This window comes from Strongylocentrotus purpuratus, unplaced genomic scaffold (assembly GCF_000002235.5).
Source record: "Strongylocentrotus purpuratus isolate Spur 01 unplaced genomic scaffold, Spur_5.0 spur5_scaffold_5, whole genome shotgun sequence".
NCBI classification, from domain to species: domain Eukaryota; kingdom Metazoa; phylum Echinodermata; class Echinoidea; order Camarodonta; family Strongylocentrotidae; genus Strongylocentrotus; species Strongylocentrotus purpuratus.
Window position 1 is genome coordinate 38,846,778 of NW_022145611.1, and position 11,357 is coordinate 38,858,134.

At 38.2% G+C, this 11,357-nt stretch overlaps 1 protein-coding gene across 1 annotated transcript; it reads right to left on the bottom strand.

Annotated features, from left to right (window-relative positions):
• Positions 1-238: 238 nt before the first annotated feature.
• LOC115919097 (calmodulin-like) lies at positions 239-10,966 on the bottom strand. Its single transcript, XM_030999636.1, has 6 exons — positions 10,717-10,966; positions 7,514-7,544; positions 6,490-6,642; positions 5,813-5,939; positions 4,919-5,034; positions 239-565 (listed from the first exon to the last, which is right to left on the bottom strand). The coding sequence occupies exons 1-6, from the start codon at positions 10,717-10,719 to the stop codon at positions 465-467; spliced, it is 531 nt and encodes a 176-aa protein (XP_030855496.1). The 5' UTR covers positions 10,720-10,966; the 3' UTR covers positions 239-464.
• Positions 10,967-11,357: the final 391 nt, after the last annotated feature.

Sequence of the window (11,357 nt, forward strand, 5' to 3'; positions counted from 1 at the left end):
ATAATAATTTGCCAATGTGTGGTTTGCGTGACTGCTAAAGCATGTGTATGCTACTATGCTTATCAACTAGGGGACCTACGCCCTGAGGATTAATGCCCCACAAAAGGGCACTAAAATAGCACATCGACACGGTCTTGATATTGGGGCCTCACAGTTACGAGGCCATTGCTTTGTCACTGAACCATGACTGTACGCAGCGGGGTCTAGGGTAGGGGGGCAGTTTCCATAAATTAAAAAAAAAAAAAATTAAAAATGCAATAAATTGTCAATTATTTATTGCATTTTATCCCGGTCCCCAACTTAAAAAAATCCTCTGGACGGCCATGCATTATGACTCAAGTTGTTTCAAGTTATTTAAGTTATTTTAAACAATCCTTGGACTTGGTTAACACACCGAAATTATCAAAAACTGAGGAAGACACGCGTGGTGGAGCATGATGTACACGTTTGCATAGTTTCGTTCGCTAATTACTTGTTCCAGCCTCCTGGGTGGATGATCCCGTCTCACTGCTTGATTCATGTGCATTCGCCGATTTCTTGTTAAAGTCCATGACAGCAGCTAGTTCTGAAATGGAGGAGCAAACAATAAATGTTATGGGGCCGTAAAATAATGCCTCGTCACAGAGTTTAACTAAGATATTTGGTTTCAATACGGTGCCAGGTAAAAATGTCAGAGGTAAAAATGTCAGAGGAAAAAATGTCAGAGGTAAAAATGTCAGAGGTAAAAATGTCAGAGGTAAAAATGTCAGAGGAAGAAATGTCAGAGGTAAAAATGTCAGAGGTAAAAATGTCAGAGGTAAAAATGTCAGAGGTAAAATGTCAGAGGAAAAAATGTCAGTTGTAAAAATGTCAGAGGTACAAGCAAAAAAAATGAGTGCCGTCATAATATCTCAACACTTTTATCACACAGAATGTTGAGACGTACTGCTACTGCATGGGCTAGTCTATTATATTCCTTTCTTCCATAATGTAAATTTTATAAATGGCTGTGTGTTGTATTTCGTACATGTCCCGAGGATAATACAATGTGGAAAATAGATTTTGAAATTTATTTTGTTGTGATCAGGCTTGCATATAATGAATGTCTAACATTTTTTTGATATTTTGAATTGGTTGATGTGTTAATGTTTGTGAAACGGACCGGTTTGGCCGGTGGCAGCCTGCAACATAGCCCGTGTAACATTCCAGAGACGAACAAAGACCAAACGAAGAAATGAAAATTTTCGACAAAAGTCAAGTGTTAAAGTGAGTAGTGCATTTAGTACAAAATAGTTACATAATCACGAGGAATCACGAAAAGTTACATATAAGGGCTGGGCGCCCCGAACTCTGCTAAAGCTTTTAGCACCTCATGGCGGCAAAGGAAGTGGAGTAAGAATGAGAAAAAACAAGAAGTCGCCCGAAAAGTAAAAAGTCGCTCCGAAAACTAAAAACCCACTCCAAAAAGTAAAAGACCGTCTCGATTCAGAAGCTCATCCCCATTTTAAACTCTCCGACAATTATAAATAACGATGTAATTTAAACCGAACCTCTGCAAAGCGCGCGCTTCTCTAAAATGTGATGGTGCGGTTGGCATTTAAAGATAAAGTTGAGTTCTGGTCTTGCGATTGCATTGTGAAAGAAACGGTGTGGAAGCAATCAGAAAAGGTTGATCATCTAGCATAAACATGTAAGTATTGGTGTGTAGTGCAAGGTTTTGGAGTCATCAAAATGATAAAATCTTTGGTACACAGAAAGATATTGATATGGGACTACACAAACATATGGCATACAAATCGGGCCTCATTTTAAAGCTGTTACTTGTCATATCTGGGATATGAAGTCATATGAAATAGATTTTCAGGGAATAACTTTTTTCTTTGATGTTCTTCCACACTTGCATAATAAGAATGATAACAAACGCTCACACATTATTGTTCACCTTTCCCCAGAACTCAACCTTCTCTTTAATTGATGTAACATGGGCGGCTTGCTGCTTTGTATCGGAGTAACAAAGCTGCTTATTGATTTTTCCCAGACTACTTTATACCGCAATAGTAATCGACAATATGTTATTGCAACGTGCGCACTTCGGGAATGTGATGGTGCGGTTAGCACTGATAACATGGCTTTCTGCTTTGTTTCAGCATGGACCCTACTTTCAGAGTATCAAAATACCAAGCCCACAAGAAAGTGGAATTGTCGGAAATATGCATTTATTGGAAATTACATATAATAGTAGTCATTGCCACACAGTTGAAATGTCAAACAATCTTCAAAAGTGAAGAAGTGGGGGGGGGGGGGGGGGGGGGGGGGGGGGTCATAGATATCTGATCATATTTTGTGGGCTGTACTGACTTTTCTTTTTATTTAATGATTACAACATGGAGCGACAACTCAGCCTATAAAACATGGCCAAACTTCTCGATTTTAGAAATCTTTTCCCCCAGAAGTTTGCTCAGTGTACCAGTACCATTTGCTTATACAAAAGCATAATATACCGGTATATTAATATTGAATAAGGCAGACTAATGGGACATGCATGGTTGCTACTCCGAGTTTCACGCCTTGCAAGCGATCATCAGACAACTGATAGCTTTCGTCAAAGTACATGATTCCTCTACAACCTTGGTACAAATACGCTCAAAATAAGAGCTATACAATACAATAAGACTACAATACCTGAATACAATACAATAAGAATACTCATGAGTAATTCCAATTGTATTTTATTAGTTAAGTCTTATTTTAGGGGTATTTGTACCGATTTAAGGTTGTAGGATAACCATGTACTTTTAAGAATGCTATCAGTTGCCTGATGACTGCGTGCAAGGCGCGAAACTCGGAGTAGAAACCATGTCCCATTAGTCTGCCTGCTCTGCCTAGGCATTGACCACTGTTCGGAAGGATATATAGCAAAGCATATAAGAGGAAGGGGGAGAGCAGCCGGGTTACCGTGCCCCAGAAGAAGATTCCCCCCCCCCCCCGTCTTCCTTCGACAATAATCGAGCAAAAAGTCACATTTTGGGGCATAACGACTGCAGAATATCCCTCGCTGTTCTTTTTCGATAAGCCTAATATATAACCCGGGTGTAACCATAACAAACTTGTCACATGCTTTTGTTTTTATTTTATACCTCTAACATTTATACCTCTGACATTTTTACCTCTGACATTTTTTCCTCTGACATTTTTACCTCTGACATTTTTTCTCTGACATTTTTACACCGAGCCTTCAATACACCAACATGAATAAGTTTCCACAGCTTTAGCAAAAAAAGAGAGATACGAATTGTGGGATACAAAGTTAGTTTGAGAGAAGGATTTAGGAGCGGGACAATTTCTTACAATAACAAGATGATAGTCAAAGGAAAATACTATAGGCCTAAGATATTCGATTGTTTATGAGAAGCTTGGTCGTAAAAAGACGCCGCGGGTTACACTTTAGCGGAGTTTTCCCTTTAGCAGCTTAAAGGTATTACAAAGTTTTGATATGGGTCATAAATTAGGTTCAAATGAACATATTGGAAGCATATGGGTTCCTACAATATATGATCGTTGTCGCGGTTGAAATCGAGTCTAAAGTTATGAAATTATAAATAATAAACTCTTTATGTTGTATAGCTCCCTCTCAAGGTCAAGATATTAATTTAGCTATGAAACAATGTTTCTTGACTAAAATCGACTGATTAGCTATTCCCGTTTAGAAATTATATATCCCAACTACATATTCTGAGATTTTCATGGTCGCAGCTACCATTGAACGGCCGTAGACACCGGTAAATTTTTATTTTCAATTTCTCTCGAAAACAGAAGTGTTTTAGGGGCTATTTTTTTTTAGTACTTATAAAACATCCACAGGGGCATCCAAATATATCAAAATTGTAAAGATTCACTATCCACCCAATTTTCAAAATTTCCCAAAACTTTGTATTACCTTTAACAGACGCCTCATGAATAAGAAAAGGAGTAATTGATGTAATGTGCCTTCTGTAATTTCTAAAATTATGTTTTGATAAATCATAGGGGATGCCCAAACTATAATTGCTCAATTATTCAGAGTGGGGTTCTGGATATATTATCGCTGTAAAATTTCGGTGAATCATGTAAAATGAAACGCAAGGAAATGTCTATATAACCCAGGGGTAGGTCCATTACTCATCATGAAGTATTAGGTTCTAGGACACCAACCCCCTGGACATCAACCACCGGATAATACCCCCTAGGACAAATACCCCCTAAGACAGCTACCCCCTAGGGCAACCACCCTCAAGGGAAACTACCCCTGGGACCCTAACCCTTACCCCAACCCCAATCATAACCCTAATTCATAACGGAGCTCGCATGTGAATGAAGCGAAGTTAAGGATATTTACACATACCGGTTTATCTTTTGTGTTAGATCTCTATGTATCGGTAAAATTTGCTTCTGTATGATGTTTTCGTTCACACAGTCATGTTTTAGATTCCCTTTTAACGCTCTGCGTGCGTGTGTGCGTGTGCGTGTATGTATGTGCGGGTGGGGATGTGGTTTTTTTTAATGAATGAAATTCCCGCTTACATTGTAAGAATCTTATGCAATTTATTTGTTTTCTTTGAGCCCTTTTTCTCCACTCCAAAATGACCTCAGCAGGGGCGGATCCAGGATTTTCCAAAAGGGGGAGGCGTGAAATGAAAAAAAATTCGAAAAGAGCGAAGCCTTTACGGCTCTATGAACCTAAAAATGGTCTATAGTAAATGCGTAAATTGAACATTTACGTGCATAATTATTTCTTAGCTTTTTCCCATTTTTTTTTTCTCGGAAGGAGTAAAGGGGGCGTGCGCCCTACGCCCTCTTCCTGGATCTGCCCCTGCTAAGTGACCTAAAGTGAGGATTTTAAACTGCCAACCTTCACTCTGGACAAAAGCTATCCAGAAATCTATTAGTCCCGCATACTCACCTTCGAAGGATATATCACCATTGTCATCGAGATCCAAATCGGCAAGCATCTCGGGGATATCCTCTTGGATGACGTCATCTTTCAAAACTTCGAGAACCATTCGAAGTTCGTCTTTCCTAAAAGCATGAAATGTTACATAATGTATTCAAAATATATTATTCTGATCGAAATGTTATTATGATACTGTTTTCATTAAATTTGTTTTCTCTCACTCTTTCCTTCTCAACCTCTCCCTATTTCTCTCTCTTTCGCTCTCTCTCTCTCTCTCTCTCTCTCTCTCTCTCTCTCTCGCTCTCTCTTTCTCTCTCTTCCTCTCCCTCATTCTTTCTCTCCCTCGCTTTTCCTCCCTTATTCCAATTCATCTTTCTTCGTTTCCTTTTCTGTCCTCTCTCTTTTCCTTCCCCAACCCCCTCTCTCCCCCACTTTCCCTTACCCTCTTTCTCTCTCTCCAAACTCTTTCTCCACCCCTCCTCTCAATTTCTCTTTCCCCTCTATCTCTCCTTCTTCTCTTCATCTCCCATTCTCATCTCTCGTCCATCTCGTCCTGCCAATGGTCAGAGGATTCATTCTCATCTCTCGTCCATCTCGTACTGCCAATGGTCAGAGGATTCATTCTTATCTTCACTCATACGCGGTGTACCTATAAAGCCGTTTTATTTTAAGTATTTGTTATATATATCTTGTCACAATTTTATGAAATATTTATGTTTTAGACTATGTTAGTTTGCATTTTATATTTCACTTGTACATTTGTATGTTTTTTTAATGTTTTTAATGCTAATCAGGCTACTCCGTCTAAATGTTCATGAATAAATACATAAATAAATATATTATTATAAAAAAGCCAGAAATCTGCAATTGGAATCTGTTTATATTAATGTTCATTCTACTTACTTCATGATTCCTGTATTTTCCTTATCAAAGACTCTAAATACATCGGCGATGATGTTTTTCTCATCTTCATTTCTTATCTCCGACATGATGAGGAGAAAGTCAGTGAAGTCGATCCAACGGCCACGCACTGCAATTTTGCAAAAAGAAATAAGTAATAGAACTAAATCAAAATGTAAAATGTAAAAAAAAATCGTATAATGATTGAGAAAAATAGTTTACCATCGTGACTATGAATTTGGGGCTAGGATCAGGGCCCCATTGCATAACACTTACCACTAACTTGGTCATCAATATTAACTATCGTGGCCACATCACTCAACAACTAATCGATTCAAAGTTTCCATGGAAGCTACCATTAATGGCAATGTTTTCTATTTTAATGCAGACCTTCTTTGGTCATTTGGTTAAAAATAAGGATTAGACGAAATAATTTAGAAGACCGATTAGTCATAAGACAAACTTATTATTATTTATAATTATCATTATGCATGTGTGAATTTGAAGAAAAAAGAAGTTTGAAGAACAAATCATGTTTGGGGTTTGATTGGTTTTCTAATTCTCGTCTTGCATCCTCTGATGAGAAATGCTTTCTGTACACGCTCATGATGTGATACCCTATATACCACTTTCCCCAATTATTTTAAAACATATACATAATCTGATAGTGATACTCTTACCGAAACCATTGGCGTCGTGGAGATCGTTGATGATCTCATTCATCTTAGAATCGGTAGGGTTCTCACCCACAGAACGGAGTAGGAATCCGATCTTCTTGAATGGTATCAAGCCATTCTCCTCCCTGTCCAGGAGTTGGAAGGCATTCTTGAAATCTATTCAAGATAAAGAGAATGAGAAAAAATGAGAGAGAGAGAGAGAGAGAGAGAGAGGAGAGAGAGAGAGAGAGAGAGGGGGGGAGAGAGAGAGAGAGAGAGAGAGAGAGAGAGAGGACAGGTTCTTGTTCTGTTCCATTTAGCGCCGGTATCCGCCAGGCTCAATATGTCAATATGTATGTATGTACGTACTAGATTTAGGAAAATCAAGGTTGACGCATTCTCGATCGCCGACTGAGACGACGTAACGCATGTGCAGTGCCTTAAAATGACGTCACATGTTGCAGTCAAAGCTGTTGACGTGCAAATCTAAAAGTCCCTTTTCTTAAAAGTCCAATAGAGGGAAAATATATAACGAGTATACGAAATAGAGAAAGAGAGAGAGAGAGAGAGAGAGAGAGAGAAAAACAGACATAAAGAGACAAAGAAGGAGAGAGAGAGAGAGAGAGAGAGAGAGCAGATTGAGCGGTACATTATGTATAGGCGAAGAAAGAGACACAGAGATAGACAAAGAGAAACAGTGTGACGGAGAGATAGTGATATACTCTCTTTGAAGGTTTTATTACATTAAATTTATTTCACGAAATTGTTTTCTTTTAACTGGTGAATTGCGATGATATCAATTTGATTTAAAAGTAAATGCATACAGCATTATTTGTTTAAATGGTACAACCTAATTAAGAAGACGGGTGTCAATTAAACGTGATATTTGTACGTCTTCTACCTGGCCCTTCTGTCATAGGAATGAATTGAGGTGAGATAGAAAATACTGAATGTAAATGCTAGAATTACTCCATCCAATGATTATAGGTACATAATGAAAGGCCTGAGGAGCTTTTTAATGGCAGGCAACAGTATTTAATTTCCTTACCTTCTATTTCTTCATCTGTGAAATGTTCAGCCTGCAAATTGATAGAGAAATTGGACAAAAATAATGACATATTATTACAGAGAACTGACATTTTTCAACAATTATTATACATGAGGAAGAAAATGTGGAAATCTACATGTGCTTTCTCCGCAGATACATCCACCCCAATTGTTCAGCTTCTAGATTGGAATATAATTAGATGCTGCTTGTAAGTATCGGCTTGCATGGTGATGTAGATATACAGTAGGCTTGCGGTAACACCATGTGAGAGAGAGGGAGGATTGAAGAGTCCTGAAAAGGACTCTCGGTAACCTTTCTTGAGGGTGTGTAGTCCTGAAAAAGACTGTTGGTTATCTCTCTTAGCTTATAGTTCTAAGGAGAACTATAGCGCCGGTTTTCAGGACTACACACCCTCAAGAAAGTTTACCGAGAGTCCTTTTCAGGACTCCTCAATCCTCCCTCTCTCTCTCTCACATGGTGCTACCGAAGGTGCTACCGCAAGCCTACTGTTTGGGATATATTGTTTCTACGCTTGAGGCATATTCTATAGTTAATAGTGTTTACACACTCACTTCAAGTTGTATAGGTTTAGACGTTATTTATTCAGATCTTAACATTGAACCAACCCATCGCTGCACCCTGATACATAATTATTTAAAATATTTCCATCGGTGTTTTCTGAGTATACGCCCACAACTGATGCAGGGAAGGAAAATATCCTTCTTTGAAGAACTTTGTAATGGGAAAGGCGACAATTTGACATTCTCGATAGCCGTTATAACGTCACTAACGTGTAAACCTACTTTATTAGTAGTAGCAGTATAGCAGTATTATTATTATTATCATTATTATTATTCATTTGCCTTTGGATTATGATAATTTAAAATTCTCACGCTCAACCATTGTAAAGGCTGAGGTGAAACTGAATAGTCTGATGATCGTCGTTTGTTATTTCATCACAAAAGGTGGAGCGCATGATAAAGGCTCACCTAAAGAGACATGAAATCGAGGTTTGGCTTCAATAACTTTTTGAAAAGGAAAAAAACGCTCTGAATCAATGGCATAGCAGTAGCAGGTATCCTAGTTACCGATTCTTATCAGCCTTACATGATGGGTCGTGATTGTGTATGAATATCCATCGTCATGGCCAGAATTAAAGCGAATAGAATTGAGGTAATAGTTCAATCTCTACTAAAAAAAAGCCTAATCTCTATTATTATGTGCATTTGCCCTACACACTCAACTTCAGTTTTGCAAATGCAATCTAATCCTTTTTATCATAGGAAATTTCATTCAGACAGATAGTGGCTTGATGGTCAGGCCTTTATGCGGAATTGGCCCTCATTTGTGATATTTTGTAGTAATAATATAAAATAATAATTATACTGGATATTTTTATAGCGCGCATAATATCCACCACGCAAGGTCCTCAAGGCTCGAATATTTTCGGTGCTCACAATATTAAAGGCATACCGTTACCTATTTAACACCTCGGTGGAGAGTGGCAAATGTTGATTAATGTCTTGCCAAATGACATTAGTGCCGCGGTGGGACTCGAACCGCGGACCATGCAATCCGCAATCCGGTGGTGTTTTCAATATAGACTACGAGTCCTCTTCATTTACTAGGTTCATTATTGTTACGGGTGCTTTCATTGTGACTGTAATTTCAGTAAATCGAAATGGTTGAAGACATCAGATAATGAACTAACTTTGTAATAATAATAATAGTACTGTGTTAACATTTAGACATACTCTTGTATGATTACAAGTGAATCATTTATACAAATATATCTGGTTCAGAAATAACTACCTCCAGCAATCCAAGTTGTCTTTAAAGAAGACAAAAACAAATTGAACGAATTGGATTTAATATTCACATGAAGGCACTTTAAGCCTAAATAGGGACAGGGTGGGGCAGACATTTGGTTGAGGAGATTTCGATTCGATCAGCCCAGTCATTATAATACAAAGATATTCACAAACTTCCCCGTATTTTCATAGTTATAATCGTATTCGTGCGAGACATCCCGCGAGGGCTGCAACACCAAAAGCGTTAATTTATTTATTTACTTTTTTGTATTTGGGAGCTTGTACATTTCTTGCCTGAATAACGTTTTTCTCATTCGATCTAATGTCTCCGAAGTCCTGTTCTTGGAAATGAGCATTACTATCATTATTAGGTCAATATGAATAAAAATTGTATAAAATGTTGATAATCTAGTCGTGGTATACTGCTTAGGAAAACAATGCGTCTGTAACAATATATCTATAGATGATTGACTGTTTTTTAAAAATAAATATTCTTCTCGTTTTTGATGGCACGTAGCATCACAGTTTGCAGAGGATCACCCGTTTATATTAATAATTAAACTAAGACACTCATATGCTATCATATTAAGGCGCGGATCCAGGCCCCCCCCCCCCCCCCCCCCTGGCACAAAAAAAAAGAAAAAAAAGAAATTGTGATCAGAAGTTTACCTCTTTTTTTGCTCAAGGGGGGTGGGGGTGTTGAGTAAAAAAAAAAGCGCACTATGAACCCCCCCCCCCCCCCACCACACTGAACGAAATATCGGCCGGCGCGATTTTCAAATTGCCGGATGCAAAAAATAAAAAATAAAAATCAGTGCTCACTAACCCCCCCCCCCCCCCCCCCCCCTGAGATTTTCGAATTTCTGGGGGCGAAAAAGAAACAATAATAATAGTGCTCACTACCTCCCTGCTCACTACCTCCCCGATTTTAAAATTTCAGCACACTAAATTCAAATTTGGGCCTCCCCCCCCCCTTAAGAAATCCTGGATCCGCGACTGATCATATTTCTACCGTTATCTTAATAGATTTAACATAACGTTGCCTCATAGTGTTTATTTATATTTACTACCTTTGTATATGTGGTGCTGTTTTATTCTCGATCTCGGATATTGTAAAAAATAACCCCAATTCAGTTTTGTTATGATTGCTAAGGGTTTGCTTTTAATTAGCAAACCAAGTCAAATCAAATCAAAATATAGCACACATAGGGCGATAATATTACAATAGCTCAAAGTATTAAATCCTTTGAATACCGATTCTTCTTCGCGCAGTCAATTGATCTTTATTTTCTTCTTCGCCGTACAGGTATGAATTCACATGCTGTTTGATCATGGTTATCGGGAGTATGCATTATACATAGCTTATGAAATGACACCTCGGCAAATACATACCATTTCAGATACTTGGCAGAGTTGAAATCTTCAAACAATAAACTCTGGTGCTTTGGTACCACAGTCAAAGGTAGTCTTTGCCCGACAAACAAAGATTTTCAGATGTTTTATGCGAATGACGGTGTAGATAGAGGAGTTTGGTTAAGATCAACCAATACTATAAGACAAGTCTGTGATAACTGTAGCTGACGTCCGTCGTCATGATCAGCATAACCTCAACAAAACCCTTCTAAATTTATAAAGATACTTGATCCAGAGAAAATGAACAGAAGTACCAGTAACTTTTTGCCAACCTCTGATCAAGTTGCTGGTCCCATGCCGATTGCCTGGAGTGCAGCGTACACAGGCCCAAAACTATGACAAGAGACCCAGCTGAATTACAATGGGTTCTGCTTGTTTACCTGAATCTTTACTGATCCTGACACACATTCAATCACTCCTAAAAAGTACACGGATCAGCTGTTTCTACGAGCTGGTACAGTAGGAAAACTGAAAAGCACTACAAACACTTAGGTAATACAAAGTTTTGGTATGGGGTCATGATTTTTGTTTCAATTGAACATATTGGAAGCATATGCGATTTTACAATATGCAATGATCGTTGAAATCGAGTCTAAAGTGATGAAATTGTAAATAAACTC

Coding starts and splice junctions, on each gene's coding strand:
- LOC115919097 (XM_030999636.1), bottom strand. Junction 5,940..6,489: donor CCACGACGCCAATGGTTTCG/GTAAGAGTATCA, acceptor GCAAAATTGCAG/TGCGTGGCCGTTGGATCGAC. Junction 5,035..5,812: donor GAAAATACAGGAATCATGAA/GTAAGTAGAATG, acceptor TCATGCTTTTAG/GAAAGACGAACTTCGAATGG.